Below are 26,975 nucleotides of genomic sequence, written 5' to 3' on the forward strand. Positions count from 1 at the left end.
TTAAGACGGGGAAGGGAAAGAAGACGTAAGCGGAGAATGATGACAAGGGACTGTCCCTTTCCTTCTCCGCTTGTTTCTCCTTCGCAATGAGGTCAGCTACTTCTTTTTTGTCTTTTTTTCGCTTACTTTTCTATGGAAAATAGAAGAGAGCATTAGACAGTCAAAGATTGCGCTTTGGTGTCGTTGGAAAACTCGTTATTCATCTTTAAATATAGCAAAGCCTTTCCTAAATTGAAGGTTGTGCATCTGCCTTGCGCATCTGCCTTGCGCATCTGCCTTGCGCATGGAGGTTGTTTTACTTAGGCCACTCTGAAGGTTGAAACCCTGTGGTTTCTTCTCGTGTAGAAATTTCAGGCTAGCTTCTCTCTATTCTCCTACCCCTTTAATTGATAGCTTGTCTCTTCTCTAATGCTAGATTATTTTAGTAAATCGTGGCCCACGGAGAACTAATGAAACCACCTCTTTAATTGATATCTTCTGTCTCTGTCATATTTATCATGCAACATCTCGCGATTTTTCTTTAAGATAAGGACAATTTTATTTGTAAATAAGCAAGGATAAGCATTATTAATAACAAAGATAGTGAACGTGTCCTCGGCTAGACCGTGAAAATTATATTGGTGTTTTTGACGTCGTGATGTGGAGATAAACGGCTGAAATCTATCAAAGCAAGCGCATTTCACGTCTGGTTCTTTGAGTTTGCTATTAGGGAACTTAACAAGGACGACGACAACGAGGTCGAAAAAGATGTGTTCGCGCGTGGCGATCAATAATAATTTAATTTAAATGGAATAAGCAAAACATTATATAGCCAGAGACAGATAAGAATAAACCAAGGAAATCATTTCTAAAGTAGCGAACCTTAGGTAGAGGATTTAACAGTACAAACGTGCGCGTTAAAGTTGTAGTTTTTACCTCGTGGTTAGGTGGGAAACAGCTGAAATTTATCAGACAGAACGCATTATCACGTACTGCTATTGAATTCTGAATCAAATTCCATTGTTTTCTAGCGACGTCGTCCACGTGCGCGTGCTTTACTTTGATTATTTAGCTATCTATTAATATTTACATCATCTACACAAAGTCAGACTTGTTCAAAAACTTCTTGGTGCGGTGTCTCTTTTAGAGAACAGGGTTGACTTTTCCAATGCTGCGGAAGGACTGTTGCAAGTTCTGCACTTCAGGCTGGTCCATGAGCTGTTGGAGTTTTCCAGCTTGAAGCAAACAAATCAATGAAATCAGTACAATGTCTATATTTATCAAGTATATTTATCAGCGGTGGCATCACTGTTTTTTGGGGAAGGGGGTTTTATGATAAAGACATTCTCAAGTGAACCTGCACAGAAACTCGGTTGATATCGCAATTTGTGGTGTGAGCACTCACCGGTGACTTGGGGGTTTCCGTGTTGTCTGTCTGCAATCATGATTTCCTTCATTCCCTTGACGAAGTTTTCGACATTCTCTAGATTTTCTATCACGTTTTCCCTTCTTTTGGAGTAGTCTGATGAGAAACAAGCGTCAAATACTGTTAGCAGAGTAGGATTTCCATTTTCGCTCCCAGGGCCCCGACAAACAAGACAGCGGGAGAGGCCCTTGGAACGAAAATGCAGGATTCACAACAGTGTCCTAGCTCCGGTGTATTTTCACACATCTAAGCAATAAAACTTATTTTACAGCCAAGATGGCCAGACGCTTTCCCAGGATTGGCCCAGGGGGGGGGGGGGGGGGGGGGTGCGCAGTCATAGGTATCATATAGAAAAAGCATAGTATTTGAAGATTCCTTAATTTAAAAAATGGCCCACTTTTTGGCAGCCAATGGGGGTGCGCTGAGCACCCCCCCCCCCCCCCCCCTGTGTATGTGTAGCGCCCGTCGTCAGAGAAGGAATAAAAAAAGGTTGTATGCGGCACAAATTATGGACACGGGGGGTCAAGAACAATATATTTTTATGTGGATACAGAAATAAACACATCCGCACGCTCAAACCAGAATTTTTACCTGATGGCTTTTGTTGGCGAAAATCTTGATCATTCACCCCAGCGTATATCTTGAGCTCATCCTTGTGGGTCTAAAAACACGTTCAAATAATCGGCTGTTGAGGTTTAAAGTAGCTTCCAGTACTCGGCTGAATAATAGGGGTAGCGATGGGTAAATCTTAGACTTGCCGAGAACCGCGTTTCAGAATCCGAGCCCGAGCTTTTCCGGCTGGCTTTCGGATAACTTGCTCGAGGTATGTCATGAACATAAGTTGAAAAAAAGAATAAGTAGAGTTACAATACAAATCTTGCTACAGTAGCTAAAGTTGTTTAGCGGCTCAAGACTCGAGACTCGAAAAAGAAGGGGAAACCGTAGCATGGTAACAACATAAAACAGATCGCGTTTGGCAAAATCAGACTCAAATAAGCTTTCCACGCGGCCTCTGAGTGCACCCACCTCGACAGTCTGTCTGTGTGCACCGGTTACCGGATCGGTGGTGGTCTCGCACGTTTCCTGAGTATTCTCTCTTCGATACAAGAACTGGAAGCAGGCGCCGTCGAACATTCTCTTCAGAAAGTCCATTACGCCAGATAGCAAGTTCTCTACGCTTTGCCAGACCCACTTGAAGCATTCAGCGGCGGCACTTAGGCCGGCTTTAGCCCATTCCCACAGAGAAGAGCAAATTGCAAGCACTGCTTCCATGATCTGCTTTGTGAAAATATGCTGTATTACTTATTGAAGCTTTTAGTCGAATTGTAGCAATGCTGAGCTACACTACGCGGCGGTTAAACATTGGGGGCGACGGTATCAAATATGATTAATAAAAAATGAATCTTACCTCTATGGGATCTTCACTTGTCTCTTACTTTACCTATCTACTTGACAGACAGTGGTGTGCCATATTTATAGCAGAGGGTAGTCCCTTAGGGGAATACCCCGATTCATAGAAATGTTTTGCCATGTGGTATGATAATGCCAAACGAAGTAGTTTCACTTTCGAATGTTGAAACGAAAATTCCGCTATAATTTTCGTACTAAAAAGTAATATTCGTATACAAGTAAAGCGAACTGTGATTATTTTCTTGTACTTATTTTCAAGTTCTCTAGGACGCTGGGCTGTCTCTTGTCCTACCATGCGGACAAAGTAAAGTAGGGAAAATTCCCTACTTTTTTCTCGCACGTGTTGTTTTGAATTTGATAGCCATCGGCGTAAACACGTAAACATTTCCCCAAATCTAAAATTGCCCCTTTCTATCCGTAATCTAAAATTATCCCTATTACTGCTCGTAGTGATCGCCCTAAATCACAGATAAACAGATCATTTGTAGAGCATAGAGATGGTTTAGAGGATGAAAACATCTTTTGAACAGCTGAAGAAATTTGAACAGCTCAGCAAAACTCGCGGGGCTTTCCCTAATTCTTGGAAGCCAGGTGTCGGGGTAAGTCCCTGACGTCATCATCACGCGCTAACTAGCGGCCCCTAACTAGCAGACTTGCAAACATAGAACCTCTTTCTCGCAATGACGAACGAAGCTGGATAGCCCAATGCTGAAAAATGTTTTCCTGTCCCCATGCAGCGTTCCTGATATTTGAGGTAAGCTAAAGAGAAGTGCTTTTTTAAAGTAAATTGAAATTCGCTAGGTCACATTTATGTGATAAATAACCACTACAATGATAGAAAACAGCGCTTACTTATCCTTGTTTATAGCAATCGTTGCCGACAACCATTGATGATTTATACGAAAAAGTCGATATCCGAGATGCAGGAATCAAGCCAGGCTCCTCTTAACGACGACTACAAGGCACCAATGGTAAGGGTAAGTAATAGAAACGAAATAGCAGTGGCAAAAGAACTCACTCTGCGGAATATTTACAGTGAAAGAACGTCTCTGTCGCCATATCTATTAAACCAAAGTTTTCTTTGCACATTTTTGTAACCCTTCAAACGTGCCCGATCCAAAATAATTAGATTTTAGGCACAGCTTCAGATCGCGGTGAAAGACACGAGGATTGAAAATAAATTCTGTTCAAAACGCTGGTGTGGTTGCCCTCACATTGTACATTGTACAGGGAAAATAATTCTTCGTTTGCAACCACGTGACTAAAAATGTATACGTCATCAGCGTCGCCATTGCTGGTGGACCAAACACCAAAACAAAATGGCGACCGCGAACATTTCTTCGGTCAATAGCGTCACTTTCTCTGAATATTACTCTCCTCTAGCTGGTCCAACCAAAGAAAGATACCGAGAAAAAGTTAATTTATGTGGTTTTGACCCATATTTACTCAAGCCAAGTCAATGTAGCGATGATTTAGCTGATTTTACCTGCGTAGAATACCCTGACATTGTGAACTATCTTGTGCTACAAACCTCGTGGGCAACAGGACAGCAAATGAAGGCCTACAAGTCCTTAGAAGCATACAATTTCTTTGTTTCTGGATGGGTCAACAGCATTTTAACTAAAAAAGTCACTTCCCCAACGAGAATCCTTGTCACTGGTAGAATAAATCATTCTCAACGAAGTAGAGCTACTCCACTGAAGAGTTGGTTTCTAGCAGAGAAAAGCGGCGAAGTCATAGTTGCTCACTGTAACTGTATGGCGGGTCTAAGCGAGGCTTGCTCACATATTGGAGCTCTATTGTTTGCAGTTCAGGCTGGAGCACGAATGCTTAGCTCTACAACCTGTACACAAGAAAAAGGCAAATGGATAATGCCAAGTTACGTTAAAGAAATCCCATATATGCCTGTTAGTGAGATGGACTTAACTTCGGCTAAGCGTCTGAGAAAACAAATTGACGAACCAGAAACGGTTAAATTAACTAGTATTAAACAACGATCTGACATTGAAATGCCTTCTGTTGAAGAGAGAACTGATTTCTATAACGAACTATCAGGCCATTGTAAATCAGCCATTTTATCACTCATTCCCACTCACAATACCTTATATATGCCACATGAAGTAAATCAAGACCTTCCAAAGACAGTTATAGAACAAATTCAGCTTAAATACTCTACTTATAAAATTTGTGATGCTATACAACAAATAGATGAAGTATTTGAGTGCCTTACTGTCAGTGATAAAGAAGCAGAAGCTATAGAAAGTACCACTAGAGACCAATCAGACTCAAAGTTATGGTTCTCACAAAGAGCAGCCAGAATTACAGCATCTAAATTCAAGGCTTGCTGTTCAACAAACCCAGAATTTCCTTCGAGAAGTCTTGTTAAAGTGATATGCTACCCTGAAGCCCACAAGTTCTCAAGTGCAGCAACAAAATGGGGAATAGACAATGAGTGCAAAGCAAGAGAGAGCTATTCATTCGCAATAGCTTCTGATCACCTCAATTTATCTGTTGCTGATTGTGGATTTTACATAAATGTGAAATGGCCTTTTTTAGGAGCATCACCAGATGGTCTAGTAATGTGTGATTGTTGTGGCATTGGACTGTGCGAAATAAAGTGTCCATACAAGCATCGAAATACCACAATAGCAGAATCTTTGAATGACAAGGGATTCTGTTTACACATGATAGAACATGGCAGTATACAACTTAACACCAACCACCAATACTACCACCAAGTGCAGTGTCAGCTATTTGTAACAGATACTGCCTATTGTGATTTTGTTGTTTGGACAGAAGAAGATTTGTTTTGCCAGCGTATACTCCCTGATGAAGAATTCTGGAACACAAACTTACCAAAAGCTATATCCTTTTTCAAAAAAGGATTGCTACCTGAAGTTTTAAAGAGCATCTGCTGCGAACCATCTGAATTAGCACAAGACAGTGATGAAGATGGGCCATGGTGTTTTTGCCAGGAGGACATTGAAGAGAGCATGCTAGTTAGATGGGACAAGACAAACTGTTCTATTAAGTGGTTTCACATGGATTGTGTTGGACTTAGTATTGTACCAAATGGTGAATGGATTTGCACTTACTGCTTAGAGTTAAGATAACTTAAGTTCTCTGAGCAAACAGCTCAGTAACATGTTTTTAAACAGTATTTCAGTGTTGTACACAATGTTACTGAATGATAGTTAATGTGAATAATTTTAACAGCATGCCTACAGCATATTTTTGAAAAACTTTACACAAAATTACATAATACCATACTTAAAATTAGTTTTAATAATCATTTGATTGTGTATTTTGAACTGTACAATACATCAGTTTTGAATTTTCTTTTAATCAGTATTTCAATACTAAATGAAATAAAATATTGTTTGTAAAATGACGGATACATTACATGTGATAATTTCTCTATTGAAATGGGACAATTGACTCAGAAAGTGTGCCGATTGCGACGTAGCGTGTGCCACGATAACAATGTTTTTTGACCAATTTTTTCCGATCTTTTTAGTTATTACTTGGCATTCCAACTTATATTGATAATATACTCACCACTAATAAAATGGTTGCTGCAAACTCTGGTATTTTCAGCCTTTTTATCGTCTAAGTCTTTTCTGGCAATATTTGCTAACCACTTTCGTCTGCGATCTTCGCACAACTTGCGAATTTTATCTCCCCTGTTTTTTAAAACAGCAGGAAAGCGAAAAAACCTAAATGTGCGTCCTTTAGCATTGTTAGTTTTGTTACTACAACCTTTAACTGCACAGATGTAACCCATGACGCCGAGAAAAAGACAATTAAACTAAAAAAACCGTGACTCTCGAGATACTTAACCTTCGACGGCGCTTTGTTTATGGTCCACCAGCAATGGCCGACTTCCTGTTTCAAGGCATTGCATAATTAGCTGTGACGTCACGTGAAAACGAAGAATATGTTAAAAATGTAGTTTCCAAAAGGGTATTATATTGTGGTCTTTATCTGGATCTTTACATTGATCACAGATAATAAGTTTTAAATGCATTTGAACTTTTCAACAGGGCACCAATTGTAAGCACTACTCGCGAGACACGTGTCTCATGCACTTCCCTTGCTGCCCAAAAGATCACTTTTACCCTTGTCACAAATGCCACAATGAAATGATGGAAGATGAAACCTTGTGGAATAACAAAGCTGACAACGAAAAACAGTCATCCACTGATGAGAATGATATTGATAATGATGACAGTGAAATAAAAAATAAAAATGACAGTAACAAACAGATGGATTCAGTTGATACCATGGAATCAATAGCTCTGGCGTCATCATCAGAATCAATAAAGCGTCATGGTTCAGTGGATAGCAAGTCAGTGGATTCAGTCAAATGCACTCACTGCCATGTTGACCAGGAGGTACAGAGATCTTGAAATAATCATGTACATAGCTAGGTGCAGTTCCTGGAAAGGGTAGAAAAAAGAAGGCAAGCACATACACAGAGGGGTACACAGGGGGATGCACAGGGTGCACACACACCCCTCCCCCCTTAGTGGCAAAAAGTGGGTAATTTCTTATTAAGGAATCTTAAAATACTATGCGTTGATATACTATGATACTTTGCCCCCCCCCCCCCCCCCCCTCGGCCAATCCTGGCTACGCATCAGAAGTGGCTTTTCTATGAAATGTGTATTGTTTCTTCAAAATCAATTTGGGAGGGGGGGGTGTATCCCCTATATTTGCTATGCAGGGATATGCTGCCAGACAACAGGGTTTTCAACCTTCTTTGGCCCTTAAAATGATATACCATACATACCAATTTCAATAATGTATCTCTTTGATCATAACTTTTACTTTTTTTGTATTGTAGTTGTCCCAGCATTGCACCTATTGTGAAAAGAAGTTTGCTTTCTATTTCTGCAATAAATGCAAACTGCTGGGGGACAGTAAGGAGCTTGATCCTTACCATTGTGACAAATGTGGAGTGTGCAGGTGGGTGGGGCAAATAGCCTAGACAAGGGAAATAGCTTGTGGACAGTTAATAAGGGGAATCACTGCACCTAGGAATCAAGAAATGTACTCGACACTTGAAAACAAATCTGTAAACAGATATTAAAGCATATGTAAGCAAGAAAGGTTGGAGGGGAAAAGGATTCCTTCAATTGTCTATTTGCTGATTTATTCACTGATTTTCTACATATTTCAGATAAAGTCTCATCCCCCTTATCCTTACATCATAACCATGATGTCCCGGGGGGGGGGGGGGTCCCTATACAGAGATGCTCGTAGTACCTTATGGGAGTCCTCACCCCCCCCCCCCACCCCACCCGCCACCCCAGGGCATGATGTCATATTTATATCCCTGCCCAGAATATGTTTATTCAAGGTTATAACAAATTTATTATTATTACAGAGCTTACAAAAGCGAGTACTATCACTGTGATGGCTGCAATTTGTGTATGGACAAAAAACTGTTAAACAACCATAAATGCATTGCTGACAGCCAAAGTGATGAATGTGCAGTTTGTCTACAGGTACATATAAGTTTAATCCTTAAAAATAATAAACAATCTACCTGCGTTTACCAGGTGTTTTTATAGCAAAAAACTGACCTCAAGGGATTTGTAGCCATCATCTTGGAATTTGAGCGATAAAAAACACTGCTATAAAAACACTTGGTTGACGCATGGATTTCAGGCTAAAATTTTAGTCAAGTTGAGTCTATACATACAGTAGGATGCTATGGATGGGTGCAGAGGGTATGCTACATCCGTACCAAAATTGTCAAACTTTACAAAAGAAATTAATTTCCATACATTTCATGTAAGTTAAGGCATGATTTTTATACAGGAACTCCCCTCCCCTTGAAGAATATTTTTCTGGGGGAGGGGGTGTCCCCTCTGCTAGTCACTTTCTTTTTTTGTGTTTCACCAAATCTTTGCAAGTTTTTCCAAGACCATCCCATTTGAAAATCCAGGTACCCCCCCCCCCCCCCCCCCCGCTTTCTGCTCTTGAGTGAAATGGTCTACATGATGCATTTGCAGGAAGTATTTTCTGGATGTCTGGTGTTTCCATGTGGACACAAGGTACACGAGGACTGTGCACTAAACTTGGTCATGACAGGGAACAGGTAATGGATTGGCAATTGTAGATTTTAGCCCATTCTGGTCAGATCTGTAAAACAGGAAAAGCATTATAATGAGCTTTTTTATGTCTTTCTTTAGCATCAACTGTCCTGTTTGTCGTCAGCCATTTCTGGATCTCAATTCAAAAAAACCTGGACTTGTCAAAAGACTTTGGCGGTGGTGGAATTCCTGAAGAAGTAGCTAAAAGCCATCCTGTGCTGATAGCTTGAAAAAAACATAAAACAAAACAGATTTTCAGACTAGATTAAATCACCTTTAACTATCAGATAGTTTACAGGGTTCTGGCTGGGATTTGCTGAAATGAAATGTGTGGCATATGGATTTTATGCAAATAATGTAGTTAATCCAGTGCTATGGTACCCATAGTGGCCGAGGGTCCATTGTATGCAATTCGACCCCATTTGACAAATCTGGCCACGATTCTTTGAGCTGTGGACGTTCTACCTCTAAGAGTCTGCCACAAAATTACATCACCTTCCTCTTTGAACAAATGGCCGTATACCATGTATATTCTTTATGTCCCGGATAAGGGCAGATACAGGGGGGGGGGGGGGATTTTAGAGAAAAAAAAAACAATTGAAAAGTCATCACTTTGTTTGAAGAAAATAAGTGTCTGAGGGACATAAGGTACTGTCTATGTACCTTCTCCTGCTTGACTTTGCTGACATGTGATGCATGGTTAGATCAATGGGACCTACCAAGAACCATTGGATCAGTTAAAAGCCGTCTATCTGGCTATTATCCATCCCCTGAAGGCACTTATTCAGCCCTAATTTCAAAATGCTTTATATCTCTAGATAAAAAGGTGCCTTTTAACAATGTTAATCCTCCCAGAACCAGAACAAAACAAGCAGTCAATCATAAAATTGTGTGGAAGGTAGTCAGTTATTGTAGCTTCCCTTTCTAACGGTCAGTCATCAAACCCATCATCGGAGTCTATTGAGTGCAGCAAGCCTAGGCAAGGTGCTCATCCGGAGGAGGAGCATATCCATTTTTTTTCCTATTAGGCAAGAAGCTCACTTAGAGGGCAGGGGCGTATCCAGGGGGGGTGGCCCAGGGCGCCCGCCCCCCCCCCCCCCCTTATAGCAGCCAAAAATACAGTAAATGTATGAGACATTATCTAAACTGCAGGAAAAAATGCCTTTGAAATGACCCTTTGGGCCCCCTCCTGTTAAAAACCCTGGCTACGCCGCTGGGAGAGGCGCTTACTTGGGGGAGGCGCTTTTTCGAGCAACTACAGTAAAAAGATATTGAAATAAAATAATTGAATCGACTTGTGACAGGCATGAGCTGATCTGGCACGAGGTGATCTCTGAATCCATACCATGGCCCATGAAATAAAATAAACGCCAAACCCCCTCCCCCAAGCAGCCGAAACTACAATTGAAAACCTTTTCCTTCATCCATCTTTGACACGTACTTTTGTACTTGTCGAGTAAAAAATCATGTGATGAAGTGTACCGTTGAGTCTGTTATCCATTTCGAGCACAAATAATAAGAGAGGATAGAGTTGTGAAATGGTTAACTATAGTTCCAATATCTTTATACCCCTAAAGCAACGCCCCCCCTCCTCCTCATGGTAGAGGGTACTTTATTTCTAATGGTTATTTCGAGATTTCTTCAGATGATTTGTCTATAAAAACAGGAAAAAAAGGTGTGGCTGAACAGGGATCTTTATTAATTCCTTCTATGCCATACATTTAACGTAACGACCCCAACTCCCTTTTCTGCTACAACTGACCCCAGAGATAGTGGGCGCTTGGACATTCACCTTTCCTAATTCAACGTACGTAGACAGTGACCAAGTGCTTATCTCCTAATTTTTTGCTATCAACTGCTGATAATATATACCTAGACATCAAACTAATCTAGTGGTCAACTTAATTGTGCCTTTTATCAGCGCACTTTCAGGATCGGCTGCTTCATTAGAGCACTGGGTTGACCCTCCCAAGGCTGTCAATTTCGTGTTGTAAGTGGTTTATGTTATGCCTTTGATGGAAATCTTGCAATTTTTGATCTGAAAATGAAAGTAATCATTCTTTACTGGTCTGCCGGAAGGGAAGCTTCTTCAGTTTTGCCAGGGAAAGGGGGGGACTCTCCATAAAAGTAGACGGGGGATGATCGTCCTATCTTTAGGGTATATAATTCTACCAATTGCTATCCCTTAAGGGGTATTCGAAATTTTCCACATCTGTTATTCCTCAGGGGGTCTCACGCTAGTGATCCATTACATCCTTATAGCAACTGCACATGAATGTAGTCAGGAAAGAGATATGTTTAGAACTGCAATTCAGGAAAACTAAATGTGTTTATTTCCAGTGCCGTTGAGTTAGAAATTGCTTCCTAATGTCCTATCTCTTAGGGTTGTATCTTGCTGACGATCACCCAGTCTGTTTTTATGGAAGTCCCCCCGGGGTGTTTTGGCTCTAGCCTTTGATCTGGTTTGGGCATAGGCTCGGTTTCCAGCTGTGGTTACGTCGAGCGCTTCTCCTCCGCTGACGAGATGGGAGAGGACCGCGGGCGCACCGAAACCATCACGGCTGGAAACCGAGCCTGTGGGCATCATGACTTGTACACGATAAGCATTAGTGCCCAATCCTTCACAAACTGCGTAACACAGGGATACTATAACATTTTAAGTAGGTGAAGGGGGGGGGGGGGGGTCCATGTTCTTTCAAAGTATCTTGTCCTAACAACCTAGTGCAGCATCATGCTATTTGAGTAAACACAACGCACTACGAGCTGCGGCTATCTAGCTATAGGGCCAGAGTAGTGCTGGATAAATATATTCTCGATTAAAATTATGTTCATTTTGCTCTTCGGGAACAATAAAAATCTTTAGATTGCCCGGGTTATAGATGTAGATACTTACTTGTGAGCTGGGAGTTCTGGTACTCCACGTCTTCTATCATAATCAACTTCATGTCCCTAAATGCCTTTTCGGCCTTGTCTAGGGTTTCAATCATCTGCCTTTTCTTGGAGGCATCTGTTATAAAATACCAAGTAAAAAGATATATATACCCAGAAGAATGCGTAGATAATATATGCAGGCATATCAAAACCTAACTAAACTAAAATTTACAAATTTACCTCCCGCCATATGGCTTATATATTGGTGCCCCCCACTTTGGGTCGGCATTTGCCCCCCCCCCCCCCCTCCACTTCGGGAAATCCTTGATCCCCCCTGGATGTGTGCAATCTGATAGCAAATAGTGAGCTGTGTGCCCTACCTGATGACTGCCTGTGACGAGAAACTTCTTCATTTCCGGCTCGGAAACTGAAGCGATCCCTATGGGTCTTTAACATAAGAGGAGCAAAATAGATAAATAAATGAATGAATGAATGAATGAATTAATGAATGAATGAATACATAAATACATAAAAAATAAATAAATACATACATAAGTACATAAATAAATAAAAAATAAAATAAATAAATAAATCCATAAATCCATAAAAAAAATAGATTATAAATAAACAATAAATATAAATAAATATATTATGAGATTCCGTAATGAATGTGAAACAATGCTAACTTATTTTAGCTACAGTAAAAACCCATGTAAGTATAAGAAAATAACATTATAAGCACCCTCTTTACAAGTTTCCGCTCGTCGCCAGGTCGCGGAATTTTGGATGAGCGTTACTGGACGAGACGTACCCAGGGTAGAAATAGAGACCATAATTTAAAAACTCTACCTCTTCTTCAACAAAAGTTAAGAATTTTTACACTAAATTTAACTGTTTAGGCTAACTTGAAAAAAAAACTTAGGTTCTCATACGTGTATTTTTACTGTTACCTGGTGCAATTCATATGATTATGTCTTTTAATTACAACTTTACCCTTTAACCAGATGAAACGCTCTTTACACTTTACCCAAGATCAAACGCTCTTTACACTTTACCCAAGATGAAACCCTTTTTTACACTTTACCCTAGATGAAACCCTCTTTACACTTTACCCTAGATGAAACCCTCTTTACACTTTACCCTAGATGAAACCCTCTTTACACTTTACCCAAGATGAAACCCTCTTTACACTTTACCCTAGATGAAACCCTCTTTACACTTTACCCAGATGAAACCCTCTTTACACTTTACCCAAAGATGAAACCCTCTTTACACTTTACCCAAGATGGAACCCTCTTTACACTTTACCCAAGATGAAACCCTCTTTACACTTTACCCAAGATGAAACCCTCTTTACACTTTACCCAAGATGAAACCCTCTTTAAAATCCTACCTCTACAATCACTCTCTCTGTCCCGGTGTTTGTGTTTTGTTGGACCTCTTGGGCTTGTCTTTCGTTCTCGCTTTCGTAGGACACGTGAATACTGCCAAATATTTTCTTAAAAGCGTCCGCCATGCTGGAGAACAGGTTTTTGACGGATTGCCAAAGCCATTTCAAGCCCTCCGCCACGTAATTCAAACCAGTAGCAGCCCAGTTGCTGATTGTTGTGAGCACACCTCCCATATTTAATCAATCTGTGCGAGAAACATATACAGTGGAATCTGGATTTTACGATGTGCCTCGGGAGAAAGAAAATGTATCGTAAATCGAGGTATCGTTGAAAGAGGTCTTCAACGATATAAAGGAAAATCCCTTGAAAATATCGTTGTAGCGTGCGAGGTCGGGTTAATCATCAACTTTTACAAAATAATAATATTGTAACTGTACTCTGTGTAAGACTGTACAGTTACTCTCTGAAAACTGTAATCTGCATCTAACAAGGTCTGTTAAGTCAAGAAAATCGATTAACTGAACTGTACGTGTGTTGTGTCTTCAGTTTTTCTCTCTTTGTTGATAGACAGAATCAGTAATATCGTTGTATCGAGGCCAAAATTACGCTTGGGAGAACAGATTTATATCGTAAACTCAAGAATATCGTTGTATCCAATATCGTTAGATCGAGGTAATTTCTCATAAATTTCACTGTATTTTCGCCGGGAGAAAGGAACGTCATCTTAAAATCGGAAGGTAGAAAAGTTTTTACGGTATACGATGCTTGGATGCTTGGAGTTTTTTTTTATCGGGACTTGATAGCTTAATATCGGGACTTGATAGCCACAAAAAATGAACATTAATTTGATTTATATTTTATCTTAATTCCCTATATCCATATTGAAAGAAAATGTCTACTTACATTTAGTTTTGGAGCTCTTCCAAGAAGCGTCACTCCCAACAGTATACGAATGTAAAGACGATAAGTTTATAGACATTCTAATCGAGGGAAAGTCCCTACTAGTGGAGTGCCCTGTTACCAATAATAACATTGCTAAAAGTAAAAGATATATTTTTTAAAGGCTCCCATTTACTTAATAAGATCATATTCAAGATAATACCAATTTTCAAGATATCAATCTAAAAAAAGTGCGCTGTTATATTTTTGTATTTGATTTTTGCCTTGAGTTTGGATCTTTCTAGAATATTCGGCGCTGCCCTGCCATGCGGAGAAGGGGAAATTCCCTCCTCGTGTTGTTTTGAGTGATAGCCGCAAGTGTAAACATTTCGCCTAATTACGACCCATTCCCTCTTTACGAAAGATTTGCACTGCGATATATCTTGTAAAGGAAATCATACTGCTCGTATACAAAATAATGATCAACAGATGGATTCAATTTATAGCTGGAGCTAGTTTTGAAGAACAGATATATGAGATTCCTTGAACGCTCAGCAAAAACTCGCGGGGCTTTCCCTAATTCTTGGAAGCCAGGTGTCTGTAGGGGAAGTCCCTGACGTCATTCCCACTGCAGCTCTTTCTTCGCACAAGAACAACAGATCTTGAAGCCGAGTCATGCATGTGTTACCTTATAATTTGTGAAAACTCGAGTAACATTAAAAATAAACCGAAAATAAACCACACAGAAACAAACATGGCGGTCAACACGTTTTCTTCCTCTTCTACCCACACTGCATTATGGGTAATACAATATTTTTCTATGGGGGGGATGGGCAAGTGCTTAATTCCAAGGGTAACACACTTCCCCCCTGAAAAGATGTCGTCCTCGACATTTAAGTTACTAGTATGTTTCAATACTACAATGCAACTGAGGAAAAAAAAAATCTGACTACTCTACTATTTCAATGTTCAGTTCCATGAAGGCATGGTGTAGGGTGATCAAGTCCAACCATGGCTTCCACTTGTTTCTTCATACAGCTGTATCTTGCTTATTCTTTACTCTACAGTTCTCTTGCACAATGTCATTGCCACGTAAATACCCAATGCTGCTCAAGGTCTTACACCTTGTTACCTACACTATTTGCTAGGCTATACTAGTATTATTCAACTAGTGTCTCTAACTAGACCGTTTTTTTTCTTTTCTTTTTCTTGTAACAAACAAACAAATATAAGTCAAGTAAGTGTACTAGTGTACTTGTTATTACATTGCTGGTGTCCATGGTGAGAAGGAAGGACATCTGTAGGGTACCTGTAAACCGTAGGGTACCGGATAACCGTAGGGAGTCTGTAGACTGCAGGGTACCGAATAACCGTAGGGTACCTGTAAACCGAAGGGTGCCTTGAACCCGCATGTGGCACATGGTAACTCTTGTGTAGGAGGTGCACCGTAAGCACTCCATGCTGACTCATTTATAGTTATACCATGGTTAGCGACCGGTCCCCGATAATAGGATGGCTGACCAATAACATCATAAGTAACCCGCAAAGGTGGATGCCTATTCCGCTCGGGTCGTCCAATGATGCTGCCATTAGCATAGTTCTCCTGGCTGTCCCTATCACCTTGTTCCCCTTGCTGCTGCTGTGATGCCCTCTCTGCCTGCTCCTCTATTGCTTCATCCAGCTCACCTGCCGTTCCTTCCTGCTGATCGGGTGCTCCATCCAGCTCGTCTGAAGCTTCCTCTTGCTGATCCAGAGTTACATCTGACTCGCCTGATGCTATTTCCTCTTGCCGATCCGGTGCTACATCAGACTCGCCTGATACCTCCTCCTGCTGACCCAGGACTACATCCGATTCGCTTGATGCTTCTTCTTTCTCGTCGGGCGCATATCCAACCTGTCTACCGTAAACAAAGTCTGGTTCCTCTTCACTACTCGACTCCTCTTTCAACTCTGCTGCATTCCTTGTTGCAGGTTTCCGTGTTTTGGTTTTCCTTTTTGGCTGAGTAATCACGTCACTCATGAGATAATCACATGGCAGTAAGAGGTTATAATGCAGAGTCCGGTTCCTGCCCTTGCCATTCTCAGGTCTGACCTCATACACTGGGCTCGATTCTCCCTTCTGATTCACAACCACAAACACCTGATCCTCAAAGTATGAGCGTAGTTTCCCTGGACCGCCTCGTTCTGACAGGTTTCGTACCAATACCCGATCACCCGGCTTAAGTGATGAGCATCTCACTTTCTTCTCGTAGTACCTCTTACCCCGCGCGGCTTGAGCTGTCGACTTAGAACGTGCGATCCTGTAAGCTTCTTCCATGGTTTCTCGCCACTTTGTCACATATTTCGGATACTGTTGCGGAGTGCCTTGCAAACTGGTACCAAGCATTAAGTCAATGGGAAGTCGAGGTGAGCGACCATAAAGTAGATAGAAAGGAGAAAATCCTGTTGAGTCATTTCGAGTGCAGTTGTATGCGTGTACAACTTTGTTAAGACTATCTTTCCACTTGGATTTCTGGTTCTCTGGTAGTGTGCGTAACATTGCAAGAAGGGTCTGATTAAAACGCTCGACTTGTCCATTGGATTGTGGATGATATGGTGTGGTTCTTGAGTGAGCTACCCCACTAAGCTTTTCCAGATGTTTATGTAGATCGTTCTCGAACTCCTTCCCCTGATCGTGATGTATTCGAAGGGGAAACCCAAACCTCATGATGTAATCATTATACAGCTTCTCTGCCACTGTAGGGGCCGATTTATTCCGTGTTGCGTATGCTTGGGCAAATCGAGTAAAATGATCAATCACTACGAGGATATATTCATACCCACCACTGCTTTTTTCTAGATGTAAAAAGTCCAAAGAAATGAGTTCAAAGGGAGCTGTTGTTTGAATACTCTGCATTGGTGCCCGTTGAGCATGTTTCGGTCGTTTTTGCTTGATACATCGACAAACAGAGGTAACATAGTGTTCAATGTCCTGTTGCATACGGGGCCAAAAGAACCTATCCCTCGCAAGTTGCAATACCCTCTCTGCACCGAGATGCCCCATTTCCTCATGTAGTTCCTTATAAACGAGATGATGAAGTTTCCGTGGAAGGACCAATTGGAGACGTGGTCCAATTCTCCGGCGAAGGATATCATCCTTACCTAGTTCCAACTTCTTCCAGTGACGTAACATGGCCTTTGTTTCAGGAGTTTCCTTCTTTCGCTCCTTTAAGCTGGGTAATGACTCATTAAGTATGAAACCAATCACCTTTCCAATTGTTGTATCCTCACGCTGAAGTCTCACAATGTCCTCTGTCGACCATGCTTGTGTGCCTAAGGTGACATTATCGTCGGGAGAATCTTCAAGGCATGCTGACAAAGAGATAGTCGGAATGCCATCTTCACCTGCCTGGAACTTTACAGAATTCACAGTGGTCTTCTTGGCATATGGTCTTCTGACATTCTTCCATATACTTCTCCATGCCTTGTGAAATCCGCGAGAGACCGTCTGCATCCCCATTTGCCTTTCCAGGTCTGTATTTGATGACAAAGTTATAGTCAGCCAATTCTGATACCCAACGCTGTCCGGTCGCATTCAATTTGGCAGTGGTCAGAATGTATGTTAACGGGTTATTATCCGTGTAGACAGTAAATTTAGGGGCATAGTACAAATAGTCTCTAAATTTCTCCGTAATTGCCCATTTTAGCGCTAAGAATTCGAGTTTCCCCGAATGCAGATGGTAATTGCGCTCGGCTTGAGTTAACGATCGTGACCCGTAACCAATGACTCTCAAGGTTCCTTTCTGGCGTTGGTATAATACAGCCCCAAGTCCCCGCTCCGATGCGTCAGTGTGAAGAATAAAGGGTTGTTGGTAGTCCGGATAAGCCATAACGGGTGGTGATGTGATAGTATCTATAAGTGTCTCCAGTATTCGCTGATGTCCCTCAGACCAAGAGACTGGTTGGCGTGATAAGGACTTACTCGACCTATTTTTCGATTTGGTACTTGTACCTCCCTTGGGTTCCGTCAAAAGATCATAAATGGGTGCTGCTAACGTCGCAAAGTTATGTACATATCTCCTGAAATAACTTAGAAGTCCCATAAGTCTGCGAACTTCTCCGACTGTCTTAGGTGGCGTATCCTTTAAATCCGTAACTGCCTTAATACTCTCCTGATCCATCCGATAACCTTCTTCTGACACAACATGTCCAAGGAATGTAACTTCCCTTTGAAAGATTTTACACTTGCTGGGTTTCAATTTTATCCCGTGTTCCCGCAGTCTTTGCAAAACTTTCCTCAGATCACTAACATGTTCTTCAAAACTTTGACTAAAGACAATGATATCGTCCAAATATGGGATACATGTGGTGTCTCTTAAATCTTCTAAACAATCTTGCATATATCTTTGAAAGGCCGCGGGGGCCTGGGAAAGACCCATGGGAATGCGAACCCATTCATACAGTCCCCAAGGGGTCACAAAGGCAGTCAATGGTCTACTGTCTTTCCCCATGAAACCCTGATGATATGCGCGTCCCTGATCCAGTACTGAAAACCAACTATTTCCCCCTAGGGTGTCTAATGCATCTTGAATCCTTGGGATGGGAAAACGGTCAGGAACACTCTTACGATTCAGTTCACGATAGTCAATGCACAGTCTTAGAGACCCGTCCCGTTTACGGACGCAGACAGCCGGCGACGAGTAGGAAGACTTTGACTTCACAATCCATCCCTTATTTATCAAGTCCTCAATACAGCCTTTGACTTCTGCATACAATGGGCGGCTAATTGAGACATATGTTTTCTGAACAGGAGTCTTATCCATTAGGGTTAAATTTAACTCAAGGTCTTCGATGCAACCGACATCCTGACTATCACGGGCAAAGGTCTCCTCCTCTTCCTGTAACAGACGAGTGACTTCCTTTTTTTGTTCTTCATTCAGATCTCCAATCACCACCCCTGGGACCCTCTGTGATGAATCTATGGTCGCCCCCCTGGATTCTTGTGTTTCACCTGGGTGTACCCCCCTTGAATCAGACAAGTTCATCTTACTAAGTTTCACTTCTGCTGGGGTAACTGATCTGATAAGGTTAAGACTACCCAAGATGGTGCCCCCCCTGAGGGTGATATCATGCTTGGTGGCATTACTGACGTAAATGTCAACTCGCGTAGCTTTCCCTTTCGGGATGGACAATAGAGACTGGGAGAGTTCTAGCCCTGTAGGCAATGTCTGGTCTTCATCTGGTTCAAAGATAACTGGGCATTTCTCCTCGACTGGGCCGGTATTTGCACGACAATTAATTCTCAGGGTCTGCCCCCCCGGTATGCTGACACTCTTCTTAGGTGACTTTAAGATGCACAAGGGTTCTGAGTTGTCACATGTTTGGATAAAGTTAATCAAGGCCCCAACTGCCTCCCCTCTGACTTCTGGAAATGCACCTTTCATAATATCCTGTAATGGGCTTCCTGTGGTGTTGCTATTATCCCCTGGGAAATCTTTAATCACTGTTTCTATGACATTATATCCAATGATGGGACACTCTAACTCTCCTGGGGTCACTAAAAAAGGTACTTCTACATCTGGCCCTGTATACCCATGGGATTCTAGCTTCAATGTTATGGGGATCCATCCCTCATATGGGATCTCACTGCCATTTGCAGCAGATACATTTAAGTTTCTATCCTGACCCAGGAGTGTCTCAATATCTTGTAAATCAGTGTTCAAACCATTCTCATTGACCCATGATTTAGATAAAACTGAAATTTGCGCGCCCGTATCCCAGAGGGCCTCTGTGCTAATATCATTAAGCATGCAGGAAACTTTGCATTTTGGTCCTACCAGTTTACAAATAACAGCATGTTGTTTTGGAGTGAGATGAGACATAAATACACTAGACTGAATTCGCTCTGCGTACTCACTGTTTTTCTTGGCTTGTAACTCTTGTATCGCAGTGCAAAGTTTCTTGTGTTCCAACCAATGAGCCCGTTGGCATTGCACACCGCAGTACAATGCTGACTTACAACCCGCACATTGAACTAAACAATCACTACCAGATGGTTGATGCCCACATAACACACATACTTGGGACTTTCCTGTGGAAGCAACTTGCGACCCGGCTACCGCCTGTCCCGCGGTGGCAGCCGGTGCTGGTTTCCCGAATCCTTGTTTTGTGTTGGTCTCCGCTTACGACATCCCCGTGCCCAATGCTCAGATGAACCGCAATAAAAACAATGATCACATGCATCAATCGTATTGCTATCCTCACACTGCTTGCAAACTCTCTTGGTCTTCTGTACATGTATATCCCGATTATCAATATTGCCATCCCTTTCCTGTTGCACTTGGGCCACTGTCTCCCGCAATGTGGCCATCTCCGACTTCACTGACTTGAGTTATGCTAGGATCAGGTCTTCTGTTGAGACTGCGGCTGGAGCAGTCTTCCCTTTGTCCTTACGTCCACCATTCCCTTGTGATTCGACATTATCACTTGTTAGCTGATTAACTTTCTTAGTTATTTTGGTTAACTTTGATTTCCTCTCTAACTCCTCAGATGCCACAATATTTACATGCTGGATTAAATCTTCATCAGTGGTATCTGTGTTCTGTAGATATGGTCTTAGTTTCATCCTTACACCATCATCCATTAATCCAGTCTCCACAGTTCTTAAAAATAGTCCTTGCACCAATTCGGGATCGTATTTCATTTTGCTATCAGACTCTTGTGACGCAAAACAAACTTTCTGCCTTTGATCCAAAGCCCTGATCACAAAACTCTGAGGGGTTTCCCCGGGAGCTTGAGCCAAAATTGCTAATTCTTGATACAGTTCTGTTGCATTTTTTTCCTGATAATGCGAGCGCAAAATGTGTCTTAATTGGGCCAGAGTCAAGCTTGGAATACCTTCCAAGTAGCTGCGAAGTCTCATTCCTGGGCAAATGGACTTTATTACTGCATCGACCACCTCAACTTCTGTGTGTCCTTTCTTTAGTCCAGAGTCAATTTGTCTCACGAGACTGACAAAACTTAACTTATCTTTCTGTCCTGGCTCTCCAATTTGCCCAGAAATCTTCATTTCTCTCTTTATATCCGAAATGTAGAGACCTTTCTTTGATTCCATACCCATAAGCTTGTTCATTTGATCCTTCAGAGCTTGGAGCTCCTCGCTCGGACTTGCACTTGCACTCGTGTTTGGCTGGGCTTGTTTTTCTTGTTTGGGCTTCGTTGCTCCAGAAATCGCCGAAATAACCTCCTCTAATCCCTTCAGATAGCTGACTGCTTGGTCTCCTTTGCTCTCAAGCTCGTTATCCACAGCTTGTGAGATCCTTCTGACCCGTTTCAACCTAGATAGTTTGTCGTCCTCGTGTAGCTTCAAAAAGTTTTCCACTTCGTGTAACTGTTCGGCCGTCAAGCGACACAAACTCTCTTCGATACTAAGCTGAAGTTCTTCAGTCATCTTCTGAATCCGTTTTCCCGTCTGAGCCCCCAATATGTTACCTTATAATTTGTGAAAACTCGAGTAACATTAAAAATAAACCGAAAATAAACCACACAGAAACAAACATGGCGGTCAACACGTTTTCTTCCTCTTCTACCCACACTGCATTATGGGTAATACAATATTTTTCTATGGGGGGGGGGGGGGGTGGGCAAGTGCTTAATTCCAAGGGTAACACATGAGAATGGCTAGCTAAACTCTACACTGATGGACGACTGGTATAACTGCCCGGACATAGCTGCCTTAATATACAAGGTAAGGTTTATTAATATAATTTACAAAGTTTAAGGATCTGTTCAAAAGAGAAATATTGATTTTCTTGTTAAGATGTCAACAGTTGAGAATAACATAGATGAGAAAGTTGATTTTCGAGATGTCTCTATCAAGACACCAATGGTATGTATATAAAGTATTTAAGGATATTTTCAAACACAGACATCGTTGTGTTTCACTTTACCGCTTTTGCCAAAACAAACTACCTGGATGAGCATTTCCTTAAAAACAGATATGCAAGATTTTGTTCGTTATTGTGCTACGTCCTTCTTTGATATTTTTCTCTGTAATATTGCTACTCAAAAACAAAAGGTTAGAAAACAAAGGCAATAGCAACCATAGAGTGAAGAAGTACGGATTTATACGCTTCATAACCTATATCCATTAGTCTATAAAAACAAAAAGAATAAGTAAGTCATCCATCCCTGATTCTCAAAGTTGTCTTGTGTTTTTCGAATTAAATAGCATCTGTAAAGTATACCAGATATTAAAGTATAATGTATATACTATGTTTTCCATATTCTTGAGCTACGTTTCAATAGCCCAAGTTTTCATTGCATTTGCAAGTTAAAGTCTACATGTGAACTTTTCAACAGGGCATCAATTGTAAGCACTACTCGCGAGACACGTGTCTCATGCACTTCCCTTGCTGCCCAAAAGATCACTTTTACCCTTGTCACAAATGCCACAATGAAATGATGGAAGATGAAACCTTGTGGAAAAACAAAGCTGACAACGAAAACCAGCCGTGCACTGATGAGAATGATGTTGATAAAGATGACAGTGAAATAAATAATAAAAATGACAGTAATAAACAGATGGATTCAGTTGATACCATGGAAATCCTTGCTCTGGCATCATCATCAGAATCAATAAAGCATCATAGTTCAGTGGATAGAAAGTCAGTGGATTCAGTCAAATGTACTAAATGCCATGTTGAACAGGAGGTATACAGAGACCTTGGAAATAATTATATGCATATAGGGTTGACAAGAGGGCTGGCAAAAGGGGCTTTTATCTGAATGGGTCGTCTCTACCAAATCAGAGGAGGGGAGAATTAAGCAGAGGAGGGGTACTCCCCTATATCTGTTTCAGGGGTGGGGGGTTGGCCGCTGCCTGACTTGTTCAACATTTTTATCATTATTATTATTATTAAAACCTGTCTTTTATATACTAGAATTTCTAGAAAAGAAAGCATCATAGTCACGTTTTGTGTGTTGTCTCTTGATCTTTGACCCTTTTTTGCATTTTGCAGTTGCTTCAGCATTGCATCTCCTGTAAAAAGAAGTTTGCTTCCTATTTTTGCAACAAATGCAAACTGCTGGCAAATAACAAGGAGCTTGACCCTTACCATTGTGACAAATGTGGAGTGTGCAGGTGTGTTTTTTTAAGAGGAACATAGAACTTTTGTGGAAGGTCGAGCGGGGCCATCTAGTAATCAAATAAAATTTTTTACACCGTCACTGCGATGGCTGCAATTTGAATCAAAGAAACAAAAAATAATTAAGTGTAGCCAGACAGGTTGGTTGGAAATTGTTTGTCTGCTGATCCATTTGGATGTTTACATATCAAAGTCGAAATCTCCCTCTGGATCTGGCATAAGAGAGATAAAGGGAGATAATGTATATAACCCATGATGCCATATATGCCCCGCAAATGTGTTTATTCAAGGTTATAACAAATTTATTATTATTACAGAGCTTACAAAAGCGAGTACTATCACTGCGATGGCTGCAATTTGTGTATGGACAAAAAACTGTTAAACAAACATAAATGCATTGCTGACAGCCAAAGTGATGAATGTGCAGTTTGTCTACAGGTACATATAAGTTTAATCCTTAAAAATAATAAACAATCTACCTGCGTTTACCAGGTGTTTTTATAGGAAAAAACTGACCTCAAGGGGTTTGTAGCCATCATCTTGGAATTTGAGAGATAAAAAACACTGCTATAAAAACACTTGGTTGATGCATGGATTTCAGGCTAAAATTTTAGTCAAGTTGAGTCTAATCTAGTGATCAACTTAATCGTGCCTTTTATCAGCGCTCTTTCAGGATTGGCTGCTTCATTAGAGCACTGGGTTGACCCTCCCCAGGCTGTCAATTTGATCCTGAAAAATGAAACAATCTAAAACTTACAGTGGCAGGCCAGAAGTTCTTGAAAGGGTGCACCAACAACAAGATATGGTGAAAGGAGTATTTCACTTTTATCGTTTAAAATGAAATTTTAGTCAAAGGGGTTCATGCATAGAAAGCTGGGGATGGGTGCAGGGATGGGATGAATATGCTCAAACCACTGCCAAAATTGTTAAACTTTACAATTTCAATTACTTTCATGTAAGTCCAGGTCGATTTTTTTACATGACCATCCCGACTTGCAAAACCTGCCAGTGCCGCACTGCTTTCTGCTCTTGAGTGAAATGGTTTACATGATGCATTTGCAGGAAGTGTTTTCTGGATGTCTGGTGTTTCCGTGTGGTCACAAGGTACATGAGGACTGTGCGCTAAACTTGGTCATGAGAGGAAACAGGTAATAGTATTAATGGTTTGGCAATTGCAGATTTACAGTAGGACCATTCTGGTCAGACTATAAGGCAACATCAGAAAAATAATGGAGATCTGTACAACAGGGAAAGCATTATAATAAACTTTGTTTATGTTTTTCTTTAGCATCAACTGTCCTGTTTGTCGTCAGCCATTTCTGGACCTCAACTCAAAGAAACCTGGACTTTTTAAAAGAATTTGGCAAAAGTTCTTTAATTACAGAGGAAGTACCTAAAGCCATCCTGTGCTGATAACAAAACAGATATTTAGATATTTGGCTAACAATATAACAATATATAACAATATAAGGAAATACAGGGAAGAACACTGAATCCAGCCCCCTTTCTTGAAACTGTTGCTTACTCCCCCCCCCCCCCCCCCTCCCCGCCCCTTATGGAGCTCCTGGATCCACCCCTGCTCAGATTATTTGACTAATCTCAAATCGAACAAGGAAAAACAGCAGAATTAACCCTCTAACAAAATTCCAAACAAGGGAAAGATATCAGCAAACACAGCTCAAATAGATACCTTTATTCTGAACCTCCAGGTCCATTTCTGTGGCCTCAAAACACAATTTCCTCTCCGTTCGTGAAGGCTTTTGAGACCATTTATTGCTGCCATTACAGATTGCAAAGCATTCTGGGAGATCCGTGAAGAAATCCACGAGGGGAGGGCCAGTCAACACTCCTCTCCCCAAAGTCGGACGGTTTTTTACAAGTCTTTCCATCCCAAAGCTAAACAAATCAATTCCAGGTCATACAGACCTAGAATAGCAGTGTAAACAATTTTAAAATCATCTAGTTTCAGAAAAGACAGCATTTTGGAGAGCTGGTGATTCATCAGAAAATATTTTCTCATCCAGGCAAAGCCAAACAACCAACAAGAAAAAATCACCATGCATCCTCCTTCGCTTGCAAATATCCATAAGTACAGCACCCAATTATGCTCTAATAGACTAGCCCTAGGGCATTCTCTCAATATGCTATTAGTTGTGTATTTTTTTATGAAAAATACAAGCAACCACCAACTTGTGGGCGCATCAGAGACGAGGGATTAGAGATAGAACCGCAAAGCACTGTTGGAAAGCTTGGATACCGCTGACTAGGTGCAGCGGTGTTTTTACTTTGACGGGCTGTAAAAAAAAACTCAAAATAGAGGGGGGCTTAGTCTGTCTTTTTGTGTCATCTCAAAAATAGCCAGGAGTCAATGAATTAATCCAAGCAAGAATCTATTTTTGCGCTCTTGTGTTACATTATTTTTTTCATGCTTCTTTGGCTGCAACTTCATGGAGGAAGTGCCACACGCAGCTAAGAGGACCTCTTGACTAGCCTGTACTTAAGGGGAGATTTTCATGTCTGTGTATAGCAGACAGCCTATCCACTGTAGCGTAGAAAATGTTGCAGTCAATTTGTGGAAGCACAGTCTTGGTTGATTAGTTGGTTGTTTCTCTGCTATCTTTCGTGCTCACTAAACCCCAAATTAGAAGAGAGCACAATATAAAAGCCAAGTGATCTGTGTTCACAGCAAGCGTACAGGGCTGAAAAAGGCAAGAGGGAGAGGGGGTCATGTGTGCTTGAAGTCCACAAACAAAAAATACTTTGTAGTATCCGCTTGTAGTGAGAGTGAAAACCGAGTGTACAAACTCAACGTTTTATTCAAGATGGCGACTCACTCAACTTAGTTACAAACACGTACCCCAACATGCAATGCGGGCGCTACACAGGTATAACGAATACTACAGACTTCACAGGGCCTGATCCTCTCAACCCCTTGCTCTTGCTGCACAAGCCTCTAGCTTGTATTTTACTGGTATGGATCTTAATAATAACACTATGCACGGGTTATAGGACAACTTTACTCCAAAGTGATGTCTAATGCTTGTTATTAGTGCCAAATAAACTGCTTATTCCTACTTAAACTGGATGTATTTGTCTTGGTTTCGCTCCGCCAGCGAGCTTTGTGCATACGCGCTTACGACCTTTTAAACGACGCCCTGTGTAACCGCCACCTGGTAAATGAGAAACGGTAACCCCAGCGGCGCGTTTTTTCCCACTATTCGGCACTAACAAGCATTAGACATCACTTTGGAGTAAAGTTGTCCTATAACCCATGCATAAGCCAGTCTTCATGCGAAGTGCTCCCATCCTCGACATCTAATCCCTAATAGCAGTATAAATGATAATAAAAGTCACACCTGTGACCTAACTGATCCAATTTCTTTTCCTACTCCCTTTTCAAATATTAAAGAAAAAACATAACAAAAGGGACTGACCAGTTGGTGCAACCAAAACCCGAGCAATTCCTATCAACACCATTTCTCATATCAAACATATTCCCCACGGATAGTGTCCTTCGTATGCATTGTCTTATATGGGCATTGATGCCCATATTTAGAAGAGCTAAAGTTTTTCCGCTCCCTGATCTCCAGAAAACATGGTGAAAAATGCTGATTCCTGTCAATTTGAGACTCGAGGCAAAAATGTGTCAAAAAAAACATTATCGCTTGGTCAAATCTTTATCACACAAGCCTTGAAAAGCCCTTAGACCCAGGCCTCCAAGAGATTGGCCGAGCGAGTTTTAAGGTCACCCAAATATTGATATGAGTAGAAAAGGGGGAAGGTTCTGGAGAGT

General features: G+C 41.3%; 5 protein-coding genes and 1 long non-coding RNA gene across 8 annotated transcripts; 3 read left to right on the forward strand and 3 right to left on the reverse strand.

Annotated features, from left to right (window-relative positions):
- Positions 1-513: 513 nt before the first annotated feature.
- On the reverse strand, positions 514-2,974 carry LOC116609725. Of its 2 annotated transcripts, none has more exons than XM_048726145.1 (5): positions 2,814-2,974; positions 2,432-2,680; positions 1,997-2,066; positions 1,385-1,501; positions 514-1,214 (listed from the first exon to the last, which is right to left on the reverse strand). In XM_048726145.1, the coding sequence occupies exons 2-5, from the start codon at positions 2,675-2,677 to the stop codon at positions 1,123-1,125; spliced, it is 525 nt and encodes a 174-aa protein (XP_048582102.1). In that variant the 5' UTR covers positions 2,678-2,680; positions 2,814-2,974; the 3' UTR covers positions 514-1,122. The 2 variants fall into 2 exon arrangements, with proteins under 2 accessions (XP_048582102.1, XP_048582103.1); XM_048726146.1 differs by having other exon boundaries at positions 2,432-2,683; positions 2,814-2,945.
- Positions 2,975-3,407: 433 nt separating this feature from the next.
- LOC5516083 (E3 ubiquitin-protein ligase MIEL1) lies at positions 3,408-10,210 on the forward strand. 2 transcript variants are annotated; one of them, XM_048726143.1, is made up of 7 exons: positions 3,408-3,569; positions 3,684-3,792; positions 6,859-7,209; positions 7,662-7,783; positions 8,205-8,325; positions 8,836-8,921; positions 9,016-10,210. In XM_048726143.1, exons 2-7 carry the CDS (start codon positions 3,706-3,708, stop codon positions 9,107-9,109), a joined length of 861 nt encoding a protein of 286 aa, XP_048582100.1. In that variant the 5' UTR covers positions 3,408-3,569; positions 3,684-3,705; the 3' UTR covers positions 9,110-10,210. The 2 variants fall into 2 exon arrangements, with proteins under 2 accessions (XP_048582100.1, XP_048582101.1); XM_048726144.1 differs by having other exon boundaries at positions 3,684-3,786.
- LOC5522046 lies at positions 3,799-6,397 on the forward strand. Its single transcript, XM_048726140.1, has one exon. The coding sequence runs from the start codon at positions 4,135-4,137 to the stop codon at positions 5,926-5,928; it is 1,794 nt and encodes a 597-aa protein (XP_048582097.1). The 5' UTR covers positions 3,799-4,134; the 3' UTR covers positions 5,929-6,397.
- Positions 10,211-10,592: 382 nt separating the features above from the next.
- Positions 10,593-17,555, reverse strand: LOC116620239. Its single transcript, XM_032385951.2, has 5 exons — positions 14,082-17,555; positions 13,181-13,422; positions 12,168-12,234; positions 11,810-11,923; positions 10,593-10,954 (listed from the first exon to the last, which is right to left on the reverse strand). Exon 1 carries the CDS (start codon positions 17,548-17,550, stop codon positions 15,319-15,321), a length of 2,232 nt encoding a protein of 743 aa, XP_032241842.2. The 5' UTR covers positions 17,551-17,555; the 3' UTR covers positions 10,593-10,954; positions 11,810-11,923; positions 12,168-12,234; positions 13,181-13,422; positions 14,082-15,318.
- LOC125556666 (E3 ubiquitin-protein ligase SRFP1-like) lies at positions 14,654-24,676 on the forward strand. The gene is made up of 8 exons (XM_032385948.2): positions 14,654-14,736; positions 21,707-21,783; positions 21,856-21,924; positions 22,398-22,748; positions 23,057-23,178; positions 23,500-23,620; positions 24,245-24,330; positions 24,471-24,676. The coding sequence occupies exons 2-8, from the start codon at positions 21,736-21,738 to the stop codon at positions 24,577-24,579; spliced, it is 906 nt and encodes a 301-aa protein (XP_032241839.1). The 5' UTR covers positions 14,654-14,736; positions 21,707-21,735; the 3' UTR covers positions 24,580-24,676.
- LOC116620241 lies at positions 23,448-26,764 on the reverse strand. Its single transcript, XR_007307488.1, has 2 exons — positions 24,873-26,764; positions 23,448-24,309 (listed from the first exon to the last, which is right to left on the reverse strand). It is a non-coding gene; the product is annotated as an uncharacterized LOC116620241 (long non-coding RNA).
- Positions 26,765-26,975: the final 211 nt, after the last annotated feature.

Source organism: Nematostella vectensis, chromosome 4 (assembly GCF_932526225.1).
Source record: "Nematostella vectensis chromosome 4, jaNemVect1.1, whole genome shotgun sequence".
Lineage (NCBI taxonomy): Eukaryota > Metazoa > Cnidaria > Anthozoa > Actiniaria > Edwardsiidae > Nematostella > Nematostella vectensis.

Excerpts from the sequence above, each read along its gene's own strand:
- LOC116609725 (XM_048726145.1), bottom strand. The coding sequence starts at position 2,677 with ATGGAAGCAGTGCTTGCAATTTGCTCTTCTCTGTGGGAATGGGCTAAA. Across the intron at positions 1,502-1,996 it reads TCGCCAACAAAAGCCATCAG|ACTACTCCAAAAGAAGGGAA; the intron begins GTAAAAATTCTG and ends GTTTCTCATCAG. Across the intron at positions 1,215-1,384 it reads CGGAAACCCCCAAGTCACCG|CTGGAAAACTCCAACAGCTC; the intron begins GTGAGTGCTCAC and ends GTTTGCTTCAAG.
- LOC5516083 (XM_048726143.1), top strand. The coding sequence starts at position 3,706 with ATGATTTATACGAAAAAGTCGATATCCGAGATGCAGGAATCAAGCCAG. Across the intron at positions 8,326-8,835 it reads AATGTGCAGTTTGTCTACAG|GAAGTATTTTCTGGATGTCT; the intron begins GTACATATAAGT and ends ATGCATTTGCAG. Across the intron at positions 8,922-9,015 it reads TTGGTCATGACAGGGAACAG|CATCAACTGTCCTGTTTGTC; the intron begins GTAATGGATTGG and ends GTCTTTCTTTAG.
- LOC5522046 (XM_048726140.1), top strand. The coding sequence starts at position 4,135 with ATGGCGACCGCGAACATTTCTTCGGTCAATAGCGTCACTTTCTCTGAA.
- LOC116620239 (XM_032385951.2), bottom strand. The coding sequence starts at position 17,550 with ATGCAGACGGTCTCTCGCGGATTTCACAAGGCATGGAGAAGTATATGG.
- LOC125556666 (XM_032385948.2), top strand. The coding sequence starts at position 21,736 with ATGGACGACTGGTATAACTGCCCGGACATAGCTGCCTTAATATACAAG. Across the intron at positions 23,621-24,244 it reads AATGTGCAGTTTGTCTACAG|GAAGTGTTTTCTGGATGTCT; the intron begins GTACATATAAGT and ends ATGCATTTGCAG. Across the intron at positions 24,331-24,470 it reads TTGGTCATGAGAGGAAACAG|CATCAACTGTCCTGTTTGTC; the intron begins GTAATAGTATTA and ends GTTTTTCTTTAG.